This window comes from Pinus tabuliformis, chromosome Q (genome assembly GCF_031772625.1).
Source record: "Pinus tabuliformis cultivar Carrire ecotype Pingquan chromosome Q, CPIR1, whole genome shotgun sequence".
NCBI classification, from domain to species: Eukaryota; Viridiplantae; Streptophyta; class Pinopsida; order Pinales; family Pinaceae; genus Pinus; species Pinus tabuliformis.
The window spans coordinates 1,373,717,744-1,373,739,078 of NC_142296.1; the positions used below are offsets into that span (position 1 = coordinate 1,373,717,744).

The window sequence follows — 21,335 nt, forward strand, 5'->3', positions numbered from 1 at the left end:
GGTGCCAAACAAATGAAGTGGAAGTGGAGCACCCTCCATCAGGGTTAGGAAATCTCGAGGGATCAAGAGACTCTGATAGAGGACCTCCAATCGAGGACATTACTAGGGAGCTCCAAAAGATTAAGCTCCCGAAGTTTGCAAGAGGTTGTGCCAGCGAATGTGCAAAAGCTAAAATAACAATATTCCAACTCAGGCATAGTGCTCTGAATTGGTGGGGTAACTTAGAGCGTCAACTACACCTCACTCCGGACACAGTTACTTGGGAGTTATTTGCGGAGATATTTAGAAAAAAGTACCTACCAGCATAGGTAGGAGCCTTCCCTGCCTTCGTACAGGGAAATCATACGGTAGAAGAATATGAAATAAGATTCATGGAATTGGTCAAGTATGTCTCCTACATGGATATTTACCAGCGCCAAGCAGATCGTTTTATTTATGGAATGAACCCTAAGATTAGGGCAATGGTGCAGATATGGAAACCATCCTTAGTTGCAGAAGTTGTGGAACAGGCTAGTTATGTCGAAGAACACTTAGACTTAAAGGGTGGAAACAAAACCATTTTTCCACGCCAACCAAGGTTTATGGGTAAGGCCCCTCGTACCTTCCCCAGGGGAGGAAGTTTGAGGCCACCACCATATGGAAACAGGTTGTACCCAGAGCACCGACCGCGGGGATTTCAATGGTTACTAGTGCATCTTCACCCGCAGCTTCAAGGGCGCATTCAAATCAAGGTCATACGCGAGGAGCAACAAGTAGGGGCAGGGGTCCCAAGGGAAGGAACTCTTTCCAAAGAACTCCCCAACATTCGGTTCAAGGTCTACCGCGCATCACTTGTTGGGGATGCGGGGGACCTCATTACGAGCGTGACTGCCCTAAGTTACAAGCTGGTAACAACCATAGAGAAGGAAAAGCACCAATGGGGGGGCAAGTAGTCACCATCGAATCTATGTAGCAGTTGATAACCAGCAAGTTGAACACCAGTCTGCTGTGGTAGAAATCTCAGGTATGATAAACAAAGTAAAGTTAAAAAAAAAAATTGATTCTGGTGCTACAGATAATTTCATTTCACCAGTTGCATTAGAAAAATTTGGGTTGGCAGCGTATGAGCACAATGACTTTAAGCAAGTTGAGATGGCTTCTGGGATAAAACAAGCAGTAGGACCTAGTGTTGACCAATGTCAGGTAAACCTCGGGGTGTGTATGACTAAGTTGAAGGCATACGTCACAGCATTGGGGACGTATGATGTAATTATTGGAATGGACTGGCTAGAAGCTCATCGAGCTTTGGTAGACTGTTTCAAGAAGAAGGTGATTTGTTTAGATGATGAAGGTAGGCCAATTGAGATTTTTGGAATCAAGAGAGGAGTGTCGCTGTGATTCATATCCATGATGAAGGTAAAACGTTGTCTCCGACAAGGTTGCAAGCTATATGTGGTCGACGTTGTAAGTGACCAAAAAGGACCCTCCCTAGATCAACACCCAATTCTGTCAAAATTCAAGGATGTTTTTCCTAAGGAATTGCCTGGATTACCTCCTATAAGGGAGATTGATTTCACAATCGACCTAAAACCTGGTGCAAAACCAATATCTAAGACACCCTATAGGATGACAACTCCAAAACTTTGTGAGTTGCAGATGCAGTTAAAGGAGCTCTTAGACTTGGGATTTATCAGACCTAGTATTTCGCCTTGGGGTGCACCAGTGATTTTTGTCAAGAAGGATGGTTCCTTACAGCTATGCCTAGATTAGAGGGATTTGAATATAGCCACAATAAAGAATAGGTACCCGATACCTCGAATAGATGACCTATTTGATCAAATGAAGGGAGCAACGGTTTTCTCAAAGATTGATCTACGATTTGGATACCACCAATTGAGGATTAAGGAAGAGGACATCTCAAAAACTGCATTTCGAACTCGGTTTGGGCACTATGAGTTCGTAGTTGTTCCATTTGGTTTGACCAATGCACCAGCAGTATTCATGAGCCTCATGAATGGTGTGTTCAGGAAGTATTTGGACCAATTTGTGCAAGTCTTTCTGGACAACATTCTTGGAAAAGGAGTATGGAAAGCACCTAAGGGTTGTATTGCTTAAGGGAAAATCAATTGTACGGAAAATTGTCAAAATGTTCCTTCTTTCAGAAGAAAGTTCATTACCTTGGCCACATCATTTCAAGAGAAGGGATTTCATTTGACCCGGAAAAGGTGAAGGCCAATGAAGTATTGGCCAGTACTGAAAAACGCTCATGAGGTACGTAGTTTTATGGGGCTAGCAGGGTATTATCGCAAGTTTGTGGAAGGGTTTTCAAGGATTGCAAAACCCATCACCACATTACAGCGAAAGGGGGTCAGGTATGAATGAGCATATGAATGTGACACTGCATTCACAGAACTAAAGAGGTTACTAACTAGTGCATCGATCCTTCGAGTACCAGACATGGAAAAAGACTTCACTGTCTGCATCGATGCTTCGACGCAAGGATTGGGTGCAGTATTGATGCAAGAAGGCGGAGTAATATCTTACGCGTCTAGAAAATTGAAGAAACATGAAGAGTTGCATGCTACCCATGACTTAGAATTAGCAGCAATGATGTTAGCCTTGAAACTGTGGAGTCACTACCTCGTTGGGAAAAGATTTGAGTTAAGAACAGATCATCAAAGCCTGAAGCATCTCTTCATTCAAAGGGATTTGAATGCTAGACAAAGGCGGTGGAGTGAATTCATGAGTGAGTATGATTTTGAGATCTCAAACATCAATGGAAAGGAGAATGTGATGGTTGATGCACTAAGCAGGAGACCACGAACCTTCTCCCTAGTAGCCTTAAAGGTAAATCTAAGGGAATGTGTGTTGGAGAAACTCTTTGAAGAAAGTTGGTATCTAAAGGTCATCTCAGCACTCCAGAGTGGGAAGCAGATAGAACCAAAATTTGAGGGATATGTCCTTGAACCAGATGGACTATTGAGATTTCAAGGGAGAAAGTACATACCTAAGGAGGGGGTAAAAGAAGGACCATCCTCGAAGAGTCACATAGAGCGCTCTATTGTGCACATCCTGGAGTACAGAAGATGTACGCGGACACGAAGAAACTCTTCTTTTGGGTAGGCATGAAGCACGACATAGTCCAGTTTGTCACCAAATGTCTTGAATGTCAACGAGTGAAGGTTGATCATCGCCATCCAGCAAGACTCTTACAACCACATGACATCCCTATGTCTAAATGGGATGTAATTTCCATGGATTTTGTTGTGAGTTTGCCACTCACTTCACAGAGGCACAATGCTATATTGGTTATAGTTGATAAATTGACCAAAAGTGCCCATTTCATTCCAATAAGAGACACTTACAATGTTACTAATGTGGCACGAGTGTTTATAAGTGAAGTTATTCGACTACACGGGTTACCCACAAAGATCATTTCTGATAGAGACTCTTGATTTATATCTAGGTTTTGGACAAGTTTGCAGTTAGCACTAGGGACTCAATTGAACCTGAGCACTGCATATCATCCAAAAACAAATGGGCAGACTAAAAGAGTAAATCAGGTTATGGAAGACATGCTTAGGATGTACGTCATGGATAATCAGACTCAATGGGAAAGGTACTTACCATTGGTAGAGATTGTCTATAATAACAGTTACCACAGTTCAATCGAGATACCTCCTTATCAAGCTCTATATGGAAAGCCATGTAGGACGCCGTTGAGTTGGGAGAAGTTGGAGGACCAAGTAATAATTGGGCGAGAATTAGTTCAAGAAACAGAGGAACAGGTAAATCAAATTCGACTAAGGTTAAAGGAAGCACAAGATAGACAGAAAAGTTATGCTGGTTCACATAGGATTGATCGCAGTTATGAAGTAGGGGACCAAGTTTTTATTCATATCTGACCCAACAAAAGCACCATTCGGTTTGGCAAGGGGACGAAGTTGTCACCTCGGTTCGTAAGACCATTTAGGATCAAGGAGAAGACTGGACCAGTTACCTATCGTCTTGTACTGCCACCCCATTTGCATAAAAATCGTGATGTTTTTCATGTATCTATTTTACGACATTATGTTTCTGATGAATCTCACAAACTGGATTGGAGGGAATTGTAGGTCTCGGACATGGGAACCATAGTGGTCGAACCATTATGCATATTGGACCGTAAGATTCAACAGTTCAGACGTCGCATGGTGGACCAGGTTAAGGTCTAGTGGGACAAGTATAGCCTAGGATCTGCTACCTGGGAGGATGCAGAGACTATACGTCGTGACTACCCCTCACTTTTTGAGCATCTGTGATGCCCATTTTTTACTTAGACAACTACCTATGCTAAGGTTCTATTTTGCAGTTCCATGTTATTTATTTATGAACGTTATGTAATATTGATGCATTTAGTTGGACACGTGAAACTACTTATATAAATCATTTGATGGATTTGGTATTGATGATGGAAATGTTTGATGTATGGCCTAATGTACAACTCGCTTGGTGATGAATTATCTAGTGCGTGACTTATCGGAATTATTGTTGTTTCATGTATGGCTCAAGTGGATATGATTTATTTAATGAACAACTTAGTGAAATTATGATATATTTCCAGTATGAACTGCACGATTGACACGTGGATACTAGACTTAATAACATGATGTTTAAGATCACTTATATATATATATATCTTGTTGTTTTATAAATGCATGAATGAGAGTTAACCCGCAGATTGGAAAGAACTATATGATAGCCAAGATCTACTCTTCCACTGGGGGAAGGTCGAGACATCTCATGGGGAAAGGTATAATGCACATTGTTCTATTACATTTTGTATCTACTGGATGTGCACTCTTATGACATGGGTAAAATGTGAATGACAGGTGACAAGACTACCTGACTGGATTATTCGATGACTAGTATCCAACCAGCGCTGTAGTGTGGTCCATATTAGGGTGTTGACCCTAGTTGTGAGGAAGGGTGGAGGTATTTCCCACCGTGTAACCTCCAAACCTGGAATCGTGGGAGGCCAGTGGTGGACACGCTCCCCTAGATGTGTGATAACAATTGCCAGTTGCCTGTTGGGGAAGTTAGCTCAATATAGTAGACACTTCCGCCATATTGGTTTTATCAGTGGTTAGATTGGTATAGCCGATACCACCATATATAGCAACAGAGGATGGATAGGGTGGGAACGGAAGTAGGTCAGGAAGGATAGGAGGATATAGATCAGTTGAAGACTCTTGATGGAACGCAATGTAATTGTCTGACTTATCAAATTTTACTACTATAACTATCTCTCTATTTTGTTATGCCTTATTGCCAAACTTCTTCGAACTCCTTATATCTTTTACACTCTAACATCGGGACGAAGTTTTCTGAAGGAGGAGTGTATGCAATGCCCTACTTCATTTTATCATGCAAATTTTACTAGTGTTTAAATTACCTTAGAATATTGACTTATAATTATCAGGAAATATTGGTACATACCTACATTGGTGAAACTGTAAATTTATTACTGATATAAATTTTGTTATTATTCAATTCCCAACTTACCTCTTCAAATTTAGATTTTGATAGGATATGGTCTCCTTCCATTTATTCCAATTAAAATATTCATATCTCATTCCCAAAATGTCCTCTCAAATTTACTTGGGAGAAGACATGGTCCTCTCCAATTAATTACCAAATTATATATTCATATCTCATCACCAAAATGTCCTCTCAATTTACTTGGGAGAAGACATGGTCCTCTCCAATTAATTACCAAATTATATATTCATATCTCATCCCCAAAATGTCCTCTTAAATTTACTTGGGAGACTACATGGTCCTCTCCAATTAATGACCAAATTAAATATTCATATCTCATCTCCAAAATGTTCTCTCAAATTTACTTGCGAGAATGCATGGTCCTCTCCAATTAATCACCAAATTAAATATTCATATCTTATCCGCAAAAAGTCCTCTCAAATTTACTTGGGAAAAGACATGGTCCTCTCCAATTAATTACCAAATTATATATTCATATCTCATCCCTAACATGTCCTCTCAACTTTACTTGGGAGAAGACATGGTACTCTCCAATTAATTATCAAATTATATATTCATATCTCATCTCCAAAATGTCCTCTCAAATTTACTTGAGAGAAGATAAGTCAAATGTAAAGATGATGGGGTAGTTATGACATTAATGAGAGATGGTTGAGGTGGAGAAGAGAAGCGGGCATAAAAGGGGAAGGATGAGGAGAGGAGAGGGGATCCTTGATCTTGCTTTTGGTTTGGTTGTGGTTTTGGAGGATTTGTTTTGAGAGTAAGGTGGGGAAGAGAGAAGGGAGAGAATGAGAGTATTGTTTATCTTGGACACACTACATCTGGTTGGACTTGGGCTCAGAGGACTAGAGAACCTGTGGAGTTTTCCTGGTCTAGGAAATACTTCCTAGTTGGCTGGAAGGTAAATCTAGTCGGTAGTCAAGAGGAGCATCCCAACAAGATTAGGAGCTCAGGGGCATCTCAACCAGGTTATCGGAACAGATATTCCTGTATTTATAAATTACTAATGTAAGTGATTGAAATGAAATGCTCACTATTGAAATGAAAGCCTCTTCTACATCGCCTTGATCCAATTGACTTAGAATACCTTTAGGTGATTTATATATACTGGGAACCCTCCTATGTGGTGAAATTCCACTAAAAAGCAAGAGGTGATGTGCTAAGGTGACAGTGGCAGCCACCTCATTGTTGTCTTAATCTAGCTCTTGCAAAGTTGCTAGATTTTGAGGCAACAAGCACCAAAACGACCAGTTTTGTATTGAATTGGCTGGTTCTGTACAATGTCCTGCAATGCAGCAAGGGACCACCCAAACATTTCTTTAAAAAAAACAATATCATAAGTCATTTGCGAGCACAATAGCCAACTCTGGAGCCCTAGTAATGCTCATTACAGAGACCCCCACCCCTCCAATTCAATCACCCTAGTAATTAATGGTAATGATAATTTCTTGAAGTTAAAGGATAGAATGTTTGAGAGTGGTTCCAACCTCACTAGATTTCATATGGAGAAAGTAGTATTTTAGATCCCAATCAAAATTCAGCAGACTTAACAGTTTTCAAAATTGGTAGGATTGCAATGTTTCCATGGGATTCTGTCATGTTTGAGGGTATGAAACCAGCATTTAGTCAAGAGAACCAAGCCCTCTACGTACCTCAGTAAAAATGTACCCATCACTCAAATAAAATCACTGTTTTGACATGTTATAGCTTTTATATCTTATTTCAATGCTTAGAGGATGTTAGTGATAAGGAGCATTCCAATATAGGCAATGATTTTGACAATATGTAGTTATTTGTTGTAGTGTGATTTTTTTTAACTCTAGAGGCCATTTAGAGCATCTTTGTTAATATTTTTTGGTTTAAAGATGGATTGCGCTTGGTGCAATTTTAATTTTATGCACCCTTTCTTGGTATATGTATGAGAAACTCTTCATATTTGTGTATAATGGTTTAGATTCATATGGATGCACACAAATATATATTTTCTTTTTCAAAGTTTGAATATTTCATGTTATTTTTGGTCAACCAGTTTTTTTATCTGGTTTTCTTCCAGTTCCAGTGCAATTCACATTTTTGAGGTCACTCAGTTATCATTACTCCATATGAAAAAGGGTTTACAAGGGAGCAGTGAAGCTCCAGTTTATTGCCACAATCAGCCATTAGCTGCTATCTGACCAAGCCCATGCCAAAAGGAAAGCCCTTTCTTCATGTACAGGCCATACACCCTCATATCTGGTCATACACACTCAGATCCAGCGGTACACCACTGTTTGAGGTGATTTTATTGACCATCTGCTGGTTCAAAGCAAGCTGCAGAGGTCACCTTGGAAAGTTCGATCAACGAAATGAAAAGATGATTTAAAAGAGAAATCCCTATCTATGTGTTTTATTTCTTCTGCTGTTCATTTTTCAGCGATTGTGTGATTGATGCAATGTTCAGAAGTTTAATCTTCTACTGTTAAATAAATTATGTTGTGAGTTATTTAATGAGAGAACGTCAAGACAGCAGGCACCTAGGATTGAAAAATTTACATTTAATAGGGAGGTGTATGTTAGGTCCAAAATTGTATAAATAAAAAGCAGATTGTTAGGCAAGGTCTTTATGTATTCATAAATCAAGGTCATTGACCTGCAGAGATACAGAGGTTGGCCATTCCTTTGTTTTGTGTATGCAGTCTGGTTGTTGACGAGATGACAATATGAACATTTGTATATATTATGTCTTAATATAAAACAACTAAAGAACGTAGTCTATTTTTGCTGCTAACTATAACTGTGCAACATATACATGTGTATGCACATACATGTATTTCCTGCTTCTCTTTCTGTTCTCCCAATTGTCATTCTAAATTTTCTAAGAAAATAGGTTATCTGAGCACACTGCAATTGGACTAAAACACTGACATAAACCAGCCCAAAGTAAACTGGACACAATTCTCAAAATTCAATTCACAATGACCTTGATGATTTAAAATGCCCCCCTCAGAGGGTTTATGTAGGATTGACGTAATTCACTGCTCTTTTCATTTGAGTGACACAACATTTTTCCAGCATGATGTTCATGGATGTGCTTACATTATTTAGACTTAGCACATACAAAGAGAGGATTTGTGAGGAATCACAAAAATGACAAATGCAATTATTGACCTCTTCTCATTGCAAATCATTTTATATCACCAGTTTGAGCTCTTATTGCATTTTTTATCTGGAACTGCTAGGTGCACTCACATGGATGCATTTACCATGTTCAGAAACACCAGTTCTATTGACCACTTTCTAATTTGTGGAGATTAATATAAACTTTTTTTTTCCAATAAATAAGACCTGCTGAAGAAATCTCAAACTTTAGGAAATGTATACACTACTACAACAGTGTGCGTTAGTCAATAAGGACTAGAACCATCTGTATACGTAACCAACAACTAGTTCCTTATCAAGAAGTGAAATCCAAGAGAGGTTTAAAATATAAACACAACAATGTTCAACATATGGCATGCACAAAAAATAGGAGTGTTAGGAATGTGTTTCATACAAATTAATCATAGTTTATATTACTAATACTCAAGCAAATCTTGCATAAGGCCAAAGGATACTTACTCTTAGAGGAGTTTGTACGGCAAGACATTTAAGGAAAAAAATTGCAACAAAGGGATCTAGTGGGCTTCCATCAACATGCTCATTGAGTCTCGTCCCCTTTTTACCAAAAAATAATGAGCAAGTTTTGGAGTCACAATTTTGACTAGAATTACTGCAAGTAGCGAAGTAGGAAAGATCCAAATGGTAGCAGAGATGATCACAAAGATAATCAATGTAACAAATTTGCAGTTGCATAAAATATTGCACTAAAACTTCTTACAGGAAATTGTCTATTATTCTCCAACGTCCAACAATAGACAATCAGAATAGTAAGAGATACATGTCCCCCAACTTCATCAAATTTTCTAAATTAAGGAAATCCTCACCTCTTCCCCTTGTTTTCCATAAATAGAGAGATTGTCTAGCCTTAACTGATTCAATTTGCTTCTCCATAGAAGCTCCATCATTTTTCTCAGAGTAGCTATCTTACTAGTCAGCAAATCCCAACCCATTCCAGCTACCAATGGCTAAAGACGAGGAAAGAGAGAAAGGACTTGCTTTGAGAAGGAAAAAATTATCCATTATTATCTATTGAAAATGACTTGTAAAACATGAAAGAATAAGCAAGAAATATTTATATCAAAACAAAGTCATATAATACTAAGCATAGAGATATGAACTATTTCCCTTCAGAGAATAGTGAGCAGTTGATTATCAAAGGAAACTACCTAAGTAATAGTATGAATCCTCTACAATATTGATATTACTATACTATAGTTCACGAGAGACAAGAGATAAAAAGAAATAAAAAAAACATCACAAAATCATACATTGCTAGCCTCTTGCAGAGGTTTTCTCTTTACAACAAAGAGAGTTGCCTTCAAAACAATCTCCAGGACATGTTCTTCAGATATATGGGGAAAATGATATAGCTCTTGCTTGTAGGAACTAACTAGCTAACCCTACACTATGGAAATATTTTCAGAAATCGGCATGTATCCTGAATGCAAAGCTTGCAATATTCTGTTTAGCTTTTGCAATGGTGGCGGGAAGGAGTACTCATTTGAAACTTTGTTTACCTCAGCCTCTTCATGTATTAAATCATCTAGTATACCCTGAAGAACGGAGCAGCCCATTCCACTAGTATTAGATCTGTGCAAGTACAACTAATCAACAATTTGACTGTATGCAAAGAACAATAAACCCATTTTAATTTAAGAATCAACCTATAGTAACATTACATTGGCTAAATTCTACTGCCAAATTCATAATGAAGTAGTCTCCCAGCAACAACCGTTTGTGTTGATAGACATGATTCCAAACTGGTAAACAACACAGACCAACAAGGAACTTGCAGAAACAGTTTGTAACCAATGACCTTACTAACAATAAGACAAGACTTAGACTAAGTTAAATACATGAGTCATTACCTCAACCATTTTTGTGAGTTGCAAGCTACCAGATGCTAAGACTTCCTCATAAATCCTAAGCACTTTCTCTCGTGTTTGAAACCACAAGCTTTCCATGTCACCATCTTGGGACTTCAATTTCTTTGCAAGATCATGTATCGTTGTCATGCAAATTATGCAAAAATATAATTCCTTACAATAGGAACACCAACTAAAGTACTAAAAACACAACTCTTGATGTTAATATCAGTGTAGGAAGAAGAGTGAACATCTTCCAGAAGCTAGCAATGTGTAATTTTGTGGTGATTTTTATGTTTCCTTTATCTCTTGTGGCATGTGAACTAGTTTAGTAATTGTTACTATTGTTGAAAATTCAAACTATTTCCCATGCAATTCCTTTGATAACAAAGTGATCTCAATAAGACAAAAACTTGAACCAACATAAATACACGAGTCCTTCCCTTCACCATTTCCCCACATGGGATGTTATGGGCAAGTGGAGAGTTAACTAACAGTTGGCAAGCAGATAAGTTCACGACAGTACTGGAACAAAGCGATGGGAGGAGGAGGATATGGGGTACCATGGCCCCCTACAGTTGCAGCAGATTACTCTGAGGCAGGACGCCCAAGCTATCAATGCAGCAAGTGGGCAGAACCTAACCATGAATGCCATTATCATCAGCAATTCTGTGGGGGAGATGTCTTGAAGTCTGCTTCTATACAATGGTGTATAATTGAATGGAAATAAGTGTTTACAGCAGTCAAAGTCTGGTTTGAAGAGTGGATTCCAGTGAGGGCAAGAAAAACACAGTGCATTTCCACAACGACTGGAGCTGGAGATGCATCAGATGTTCCAAGGTTCCTTGTGACTAGACAATGCCACCCTCATGAGTGCAAAGAGCGGATACTGCCAGGGGCAGGGCCTTCACATAGACCGAAAAAGGTTTTGTCAGCAGTTGCCACAGCAACAGCGTGACCCAGTTCTTTGAGCATAAAAGATGAGGTGGAGGCTCCAGAAAACAGGGAAAGCCTGGAGCGCTGATACACACCATGTGGGAGAATTGATGAGGAAATATAAGTTTGGACTCCTAATATGGGACTTTCAAGAAACAAAAAGACCAAATGCACCAAAACAATTGACCTCTCCTAGCACATAAAAGAACTTATTGCATGTGCAGTGGAAGACAGAGGGGATCAGAATAGTGAAGTTTCAAATAACTGGACCAACTGGACAGCAACTATGAAAGACTTGTCAATGCAATTTGAGGTTCTGAGTCTGGCACTGCAAACACCAACCAACAGGGGAAGCTGGGGATGCAGGGAAATTGGGAAAGGGAGCAGAGGTGGGAGCTGAAGGGGAAGAGGTTTATGTCAATGCAGCAAATTCAGAAGATAAGTCTCAGACCCAAAAGAAAACTGCTGATCCACTTACGTCAAAAGATGTGGAGACAGACTCTCCACATATGCCAATAGATGTGGACACAGACTCTCACAAAGGAACTCCAGCTCTCCCCAGTCATGTGTTCTGGTTCATACCACAGTTATGTCGATGTTTTGAATTTGGCACTCTGGGGTCTTATGTCAAGTTTTTCAATTTTCTGTCTGCAGCCTAAAACAATCCTATACAGTTCGAAGGAGGCAATATCAGAGAGATGCAATTTTTTTCACCCCTGGGTACTGCCCACAGCCAAACTTGACTGTATTTTCTTATGTGCATATTCAATAACTGAGTAGCTAACTTACAAAAAGATAAAACATAAAAGCAGGGAAAATCACAGTTCTCCCAAAATCCTTATCTAATCCTACAAAGCAAGCTTTAAGACAAACAAAACATTAAAAAAGTCAGCACACTGCAGATAATAAATGTTAATTATATTCTACCCCAAGAGGCATTCTAGGTATGTCCCTCTTTTTATGTCTTACAGAAATAATGTTCGCACACCACCAAAGACATAATATCTGCAAATCCAACAATGCTGAAACTTTAGATATGATAAGATGATTTTATTAATGTCAGACAAATGACCACAAAAGTAGGTCAATGGGACGGACTGAAGGATACATCCAATACGAGTACAATATGGGAATGCAAATGCAACTCCTAGAAAATGCCAAAGCTGAAACTAGTATAAAATGAAGTAAAGAAGGATACAACAATAGGACAGCCCCAAAAGAATGTATATAACCTGATCAAAGGTCCCCAGCGATGTAGGAGACTAAGTGAATAAGTCCAAAGCTGGTGGTCGATGATGTCAAGAATACCGGAGTTTAATAGCAGACGGTGATGTCCCCATTTTCAGTTTCCTCTATAGTACAGCTAGGATGTATTTCCATGGTACGTGATGGCCAACGCACAAGAGCGTGATTCTATGTCACACGGTTCGAGTTCGACAACAATTAACTTTAAGTTCGATTCAAATTCGAATTTTCCGATCAGGTTCGAATGAGGTTCGGCACTAGGTTCGACTATACATATTTTTCAATATATATATATATATATATGACAAAATAATAGAAAATTCAAAATCGATCCATAAACACATGAATACAAATTATTATTAGTAAACATACATGAATAATGTAATCATTCTAACATCTAGTTAAATGTAAACATACACAATAGTAGTTTGCAAAAAGAAATGACATAATTTTCACCTTCAAAATTTAAATGAATGTCAAATACTAGTAATCTTTTAAAAAATCACATAAAAATATCATCAAAGTCATCAACACAAGGCTAAGTGGTCCAAGTTATAACTGACAATATGTGGCAAACCTGGTGTCACAAGGCCTGACCACCCAATCAGCATGCGATATTTGACATTTTCACTTTTATTATTTCATTGAACTTGAATATTTATATTTTCATTGACTTTAAGATATAAATACGAACTTTGTTCCTGAAAAGTCATATTAATTGGCTTTGCACGATTTACTCAGGAATTACTTAAAGCAGTCATATTAATTGGCTTTGCACGATTTACTCAGGAATTACTTAAAGCTAATATCTTTACTGAGGAATGCTTAACTCTATTTCTTTTATTTTATTATATTATCTAATGGTAAACTTTGAATTATTTTTGCTGCTTTGTCAGCTTTCAATTTGCACCATTTACTCAGGAATTACTTAAAGCTACTCGCTTTTCTAAGGAAGGCTTAACTCTATTACTTTTAAAAAAATATGATTAAATTATTTTTGCTCGCTTTACTCAGGAAAGCTTAACTCTATTTCTTTTATTTTATATTTATTAAATTATCTTTTCTCACTTTACTCAGGAAAGCTTAACTTTATTTGTTTTAATAGTTTTTATTAAATTGTTTTTGCTACTAGGTCAGCTAGCCAGGGCTTGTAGATATTACTACTTTTGGCTAAAAAAAATATATAATTTTTCTGGGAATAGTTTTTAAGTGTGATATTTTTTTGAGTTTATCCATAAATTTCTAATTTTTAAAATCTGGTGATAAAATTTATAAATGTTTTTAGAATTTGTCTAGTTAAAATCGGGCGATAAAATTTATAATCCAATCCTAAGCTGTATGGTTTAAACTAATTTTTTAACCACATACATCATAAAAATATTTTGAGCCCTCAAAGTAAATATTTCGTTGTCCTTGTCCCCAAACAAACGAAATCCAATATTCCGTTGTCCTCGTCCCCGAACAAACGAAACCCATGTGTCTCGTATCCAAAGTCAAAGGAGAATGCCCAGAAATTTCCCGCTACTGACATGACATGAAGTTGAATATGTAAGTAGTTAAAACTCCGTACTCTTGTAGGTGTCGAGTTCGATTCCAATTCCAGGGAAGACAGACCCTAAGGTTACATGTTAATGAAAACTCGAAGACTATATAGTTAATGTGATCTGCATTGCTGCGTGCACACTGGTGCGTCGGTGGTCTGCGACTGCGTGAGGGTGTTGAATCACGATTCACGACACTGCGTCAATGCTCACTGCTCAAGCGGCAAGCCTCGGCCCTCAGGCTCACACTGCATGCCTGCACGTCTGCAAACTGCACAGCGCAATCAACTCAATACAAACAAACGCTCACTCAATACTCCCTAGTCCCGACAGCGTGTGCCAAAACGTTAGAGAGCCATCGTTTATAAAGAATTATTTGGCGGGAAGCATTGCAGAAAAGCGGTATGCGGCCCCTGGTTTTTCTTCTAAACAGCCAAATAAAACCGTTAAAAAAACCAGCGAACCCTAAATCGAACCTTAAAAAATTCGTTTAAATTTGCGTTCAGGTTCGATGAAGTTCGTTTAGGTTCGTTGAAGTTCGAGTTTGTTCAGGTTTGGCTTTGGGTTCGAATTTCAAGTTCGGCAAACTTGAACGAATTTCAAATTTTTTTCAAGTTCGTCGAATTTCGAACCTAAACCTTCAGGTTCGTCGAACCCTGTGACATAGGCGTGATTACGTCATCAGGGGTCCCGAAGAGGTTTCGAGGAGTTTTATGGAGTCCAGCGACATTCGCTTGGCATATTCCATCATCTGGATCAATTCCACACAACGTGTTTTTGGTTCCTTTGCATTTTGATAATTTCTGTAAAACGGGGTTATTATTGAGCATAACTTAATTAATTATGCATAAGGCAGCATTTCAAGAGGAATATTTGATGGAACACCTTAATTAATAGCTCGTTGAAACTGGAATGAGAAGATCTACAGGATGAGATGCTAAGAAGTGACTTCCAGTGGCCAAAGGAAATATGGTGTGCGATTTACCATTTTCCCAAATTAAAAGTGACTTTAATTAGTCACTTAATTAAATAAAAGAGAAAGGAAAAGATTAATTAAGGGGAAATGACCAAAAGTGACTTAAATAAAATAGAAATAAATTTAAAAAGTCACTTAAGATGAAGTCAAGGAGGAGCTTCTAGAATAATAATAAAAATAAAATACTTCTAGGAGATTGGAGATCTATCTATTGGGCCTTTAAAAGGAGGAGGAAGAAATCATTCGGGACATCTTGGATTTGTTGCATTTTCTAATTGATGAGGTTTAGAGAACCAAGTTCTCAGCTTCAGTAGTCTCGGGACAGAAACCCTTGGGTGATTCAGTGAGATCAAACGAAAACCTATCTCATCCCTTGGTGAATTCATCTAGAATTCACAGGAGCGCTTATTGGTTGCAGTACAACTTTGAGACACCAGATAAGTGTTACAACAGATATATCCTGAGGCCAGACTCAGTTTGGAGCATCCCATCTTAGCTATCCTCCAATGATTTGTAAAATCAATTTTTATTAACATAAATAAAGCTGAGATTCCCTGCATGTGTTTCTTGTCTATTTGAGTTGCAGCATTTTCTAGGTTTATTATGTCATAAAAGTTGTTTAATTTTGTGGCATAAATTCTACAAATTGGATGGTTTCCAATTGAAGAAATTTTCGACATAGTTTTTTAAAGAAATTTTAGCGAAATTAAAATCAAAATTATTTCTGGGATGGTATCAGCACTGGTTTTCCTGCCAACCTGAGGGTTTTTATTGGAGATCAATTCTGAGCTAAGTTTGTGGGTCAATTTTGAAATTTGGTTTCAAAGTGTTTACAGCTATTTCTCAAAGTGTTGAAGCTAATATTATTTTGTCGGAGATTGCATAGTTGCTATCAGGATCAAAATTGGTCAAGTTTCTCTTGGGTCGAATTGTTCCTTATTTATTGGATCAAATCGTTATGCTGATCTAAGTGGAAACCAAATGTATGCACCAACAGGAGTAGAGAATGTGACAGCCCAATCATTTCCCTAATGCATTGATCTGGTGAATATGCAGAACGTGATTTAGAACGTACAGAAAGTGTGATTGGACGAGTTGTGGCGTTGATATTATCTGAGATGATCATGTGTGCAGATCTAGTGCATTTTGCTGAAATTGTGAAGTGTTAGAACTGATTTTAAAAAAAAAAGTGGACTGTGTGCATGGAAGAGTGCATTCCCATAACACAATGCGATGATGTGAACAACTCGCTTGTCAATGAGACGGACACTATGCATGGAAAAATCTAGTGATGCAAATCAATTGTCATTACCTACATCTGCACATTGGTAAAAGTGTGACCGATCAAACCATGGGCATTCATCAAAGGATAAAGATCGATTCGGTGGATCGGGTATGAAAGGGAGAGAGCCTTCTGGGGGGATAAAATCCTAAGTACGATAATCTGTTCAGAGAAAAACAAAAGTACCAAAAGTTGAGTGTCTGATCAAAACGATCGCACGCAAGATATGGACGGTTGGTTAAGGTGTACACATAATTTGTTGCTTAAATGCATGTGTAGCAGCGTGGAGCGATCGTTCGTATGCTGAAAGTGGTCCGTGTAATGATCTCTACTTTGAGGAAAGCAATGGAAGTCGCCATTGTGTATGGTGCAATAAAGATCTAAATGATCTGGAAGCCCTTGTCTGGGACATCGTCTAATAGTGTAAGGTTTTGTAGTTGTGGGTCGAGCTCCTAAGTATCGTCTCTATGCTATGCCTCTAAACCAGTGCGACTATTCTCGTCAAACAAGCAATGGTAGCTAGCGTGATTGACCCAATGGTGTCCCAATTACAGCAACCAGTAGTTAAGAAAATGCACAATAAAGATGTTTAATTATGTTTTGGGGTTTGTTTCCTTGTTCTGCTGTGTTATTATTTGTTAAGAGTTTTTTCCCTTGCTCTAGCAGAATGATGATAAGGTTGTATGTCAATTTTTATTTTGATCTGGGCAAGAACTTGTGTAATGAAAAGGTCTAAGAACACTTCTGAACTTCTTGCAATGCTCTGGATAATGTGAACTCTGTGTTTGAAGTTGAGATTTGTAGTTTGGGAGGTACTCCAAACCCTATAAAAGTGGGTTTGGAGGAATTGGCATCACAAGGGTACTTGTAGGCTAAGCACCCAAGAGTCGGAGTTTTGCACCCAAAGGAGTTGCGTCAAAACTAAGTTGACCATGATTGGTTTGACTGATGGAGACGATAAAGGACCTCTAGAGGAACTAGGGGCAGCAAAAATCATCGAAATCCAAGGTCTAAAAATGGAGAAATTAATTTTTATATGTTGCTGGTAGGTTTGATGACACCACATGGAGACATATAAAAAGGACGTGGAGGATCATTTGAGCATCCAACAAGAGCAGTATCTCCTCAAGAAAGACTTTGCATGCCTCAGGAAGTCGAGAAAATCAGAAGCTAAGGAAGAACGTGTTGTGCGTCTTTGGTTTAGGTCTGCTTTGGCACAGGGAAAATGAGAAAGGGCAGCCAAGTTTTCTAGAGCCTACTAGATAGAGAAGGAGCCAAGCACATGAGCATAAATCTGGGCATATTTGGGTAAGTATCTCTGTAAAATAATGTGTCGCAGAGGTTTGTCCTAATGCAGGAAGTCGAATTTTGTAACAGCACTTGAAGAAGGGGCCGAGATCCCTCTTGTTGGAGGTCGTGAGCTCAGGTTGTTAATGCAGGATAGGTTGCATAGGATAGGAGACCAACGCAGATGTTTGGAGAGGGATAAACCCTATTTTAAGGAGGTTTATCAGTCCTAGTTAGGGCAGCTTAGAAGCCCTAACCAAAGAATTGTTGTTCAGATACAAGGCAAAGAAAGGGCTTCAAGGGTGTTGGTCTATGGAGGAGGATTGCTAGGTTGGAGGGTTGCTCTAAAGGAGCTAGAACAATAGTTTCATATGACTGTGCAGAACATCCAAGTCTAATGAACATAAGGACAATACTAGTGAAATGTGGCAGCTGACCTTGGAGCTTCAGCAAAGAAGAGGAGTCATTTAGGTCAAATTCTCATGATTGTTGGGCAGATTCAAGGACACAGAAGGCTGAGTATTTAAGGAATGTGATTGGTATTCTCAAGTTGTTTCATTACTAGTGGATGTTGTCCTAGATTAGGACAGAGGTGGACCAGCCAAAAAAACAGTTGTTTGGGAGAGTTGTAGTGGCTTGCTCGAAGCCCTAAGTGCAGGTCATTGAAGGACAAATGAGCTGCTAGAAGAGGCAGAATTAAGTGAGCTCGGGACTGATTCTTGGAGGATGAAGAAAGGAGGTCAAGGGAGCAAATCACATCAGCCCAAGTTCATTGTTGGAGAATGGCGCTTGACAGTGATAGGTGGTAGCCCTTCATGCCCTAAGTGTGTCTTTATCATAGTTTTAAAAATCGGCCGACTTGAACCGGAAACCAGTCAAACCAGCCGGTTCATTGGGCGAACGGGTCAAACCGGCCAAAAAACTCGTTTTAAAGGGTCCATTTTGCCCAAATTTCAAAAAAAAAGGGACCAAACTGGCAAGTTTATGACCGAACCAACCAGTTGATGGTCAAACCAGCCAGTTCCATCATAAACCAGCCAGTTTATTGCCAGGGCAGCTATAAACCCTACAGAATGCAGTTTTGTCAATTATGAAGTTGTTTTGAGGGAAATTTGGGGTTGTTTTCCTCCAAAAATAGTCCCTCCAAGAAAAGCATGCCTGCCCTCTCATTTTCCTAACACATCTCAACCCTAGCAATGTTGGTAATTAATGGTAATGTTAAATTCTTAAAGTAAAAGTGACATTTCCTTTATTTTTCATTTTCATCATTGTACTTAAATTTTTAACATTACCATGAAATGACTTAGAATATTTGACAGTGGTTTCGACCTCATTGGATTTCATATGGAGAAACTAGAATTTTAGAGTTCACTCAAAATTCGGCAGACTTAATGGTTTTCAGGATTTCATGGTTTGGGGGTTTGCAATGTTTCCATTTGATTCTATCATGCGAGAGGGTATGAGATTGGCATTTGATCAAGAGCATGAAGCCCTTTAAGAACCTTGATGTTGGTGGCATAGATTGTTGAACTTTGTTGATGTTGGTGGTATTGATTGTTGAACTCATCTACCATGGCCTTAACAAGAATGTACACTTCACTCAAAGAAAAACCACTCGTTAGGCATGCTAATCTTTTTCTACCACATTATAAGCTTGAGGAGATGAACCCTTCACTCAAACCAAAAACATTGGTTAGGTATGTTAAACCTTTTCAATTTCTATCATGTTATAAGGTTGAGCAATCCAAGTCTGAAGACTTTGAGCTAGATGACGTTTATGTATCTCTTGTTGATGATCCCATTTCTAGTAGCGTGGAATCAAAGAGGAGTTTCATGAGTGGCCATGTTGATCAGTGATTTGCAGTTTTGATGTTTATTGTTGCTACTACTACTACTACTACTAAAGTTGTAGAAGAGTTTTAGGAGTCCTAAAACTCTGAGCCATATTATTTATGTAGCTCATGTTGATGATCTCTTGTCTAGTAGTGTGATGAGTTTGATCATGGTGAGGAGCGATCATGTTGTTGATCACTGATATGTAGACTTGTAGTAGGTCAGTGGCCCCATAGCTTAGAGCATTGTTTTCGGACTCTTGAGGCCATTTAGAGCCTCATTGATTATGTATTTGGTTGCTAATATGTATTGCACTCTATGCCATTTTGATATATTCACCTTTACATGGTATATAGATTATCAAACCTTGCATATTTGGTCTCTATTGGTTTGGAATCATGGTTTTAAATCTTAGAAATATTTTTTTATTAAAAACTAATTATTTCATGTATTTTTTAAAGACAGGTTCATTGAAATCTGACCAGTCCCGGTTTGACCGATTCTGGTTTGAAACCTGATTTATTAGGTGGACCGATCCGGTCACCAGTTCTGGTTTTTAAAACTATGGTCTTCATCGAGTAGCACAAGAAGACACTAGTGGGAAGAAAGTCCCTAAGAATTTGTGTCCTTGAAGGACTAAGGAGCAGCTAGTTGGGCAAGAAGTCCCAAGGGAGCTAAAGAGCAGAAGTGGGTAGTTGAGAGTTGTTCACAAACAGAGTTGTGAACAACTCGACAGGAGTCTCAATGTGTTGATAGATTGAAGGACTAATGATCAACTAGAGAGTAGTTGGAGTCATGTTCAGTGACATAATGGAGTTGGTTCATTGGTAGACGCAGATTGGAGTTGTTGTAGATTGGAAGCCTAAGGACCGGGCAGGTGTGTTCAAGGTACAACCGAGGGGAGCTAAGAGAGCGCTCCACATCAACGAGATGGTCAAAGTATCTTGTTCAGGGAGTTTGGTTGTCATAGTTGTTGACAGCAAGTCCAAGTTGTAGACTTTGTATCAGTGGATCTATGAGGGCCATTATCCTTGGTACGGGAGCCCAAGACCATTGTGCACTAGTAGATTTACTGTTGTTTATTGTTCTGTTGTGCAAAGTAGTTTGTTGTGATACTTGGTTTGGTAGCTTCAATGATTGTAAGATTCTAACTTAGACTCCAGTATCGTGGAAAAACAACATGGTTTCAGAGCTACTTTGAAGGGCCAGTGAATCAGAGTGTACACAGTGAAGCAACTCAGAGGGAGTTGGGATTGCCTAGATCATGGAGCAGAGGGTTCAGTAGAAGGCATGGAGATGTGGTCTTGACTAGCTTGGCTGGGACTTTTGGTGGATTGGTAGTGAACCTGCTGAACAATAGTTTGTTGTAGGGCAGAATGTTGATCATGGACTTTGTTTGACTTGCCATGGATAGTTGGGATAGCTCGAGGATTGCTTTGACATGGACGAGATTAATATGATCGAGATTGCCTCATGTGATGGACTATAGATTGGCAAGCTAGCTTCTTCATTAGATCATGATGTTTCATATCCAAGACTAGGGGGATGTGCACGTGTTGTGTTTGATCTAGGAGGATGCGTGCTTGCAGGACTGGTTTGCGGTGATGATGGCTCATGTTTGACAGAAACTTGAAGTGGCCTTGTAGGACACAAGATTAGTAGCAGGTTGGGCCCGTGGAGATCGTATAGACTCAAAGGGACTCAGGGAGTCT

General features: G+C 38.9%; 1 protein-coding gene across 1 annotated transcript in view; it reads right to left on the reverse strand.

Annotated features, from left to right (window-relative positions):
* LOC149225021 (zinc finger FYVE domain protein) overlaps positions 1-9,608 on the reverse strand; it is a 366,932-nt gene extending 357,324 nt beyond the window's left edge. The window contains exons 1-2 of the mRNA XM_089388331.1: positions 9,483-9,608; positions 9,118-9,213 (exon numbers count right to left, since the gene is read on the reverse strand). Coding sequence (XP_089244457.1) covers positions 9,118-9,213; positions 9,483-9,608 — 222 coding nt within the window. The remainder of the gene's footprint in view (positions 1-9,117; positions 9,214-9,482) is intronic.
* Positions 9,609-21,335: the final 11,727 nt, after the last annotated feature.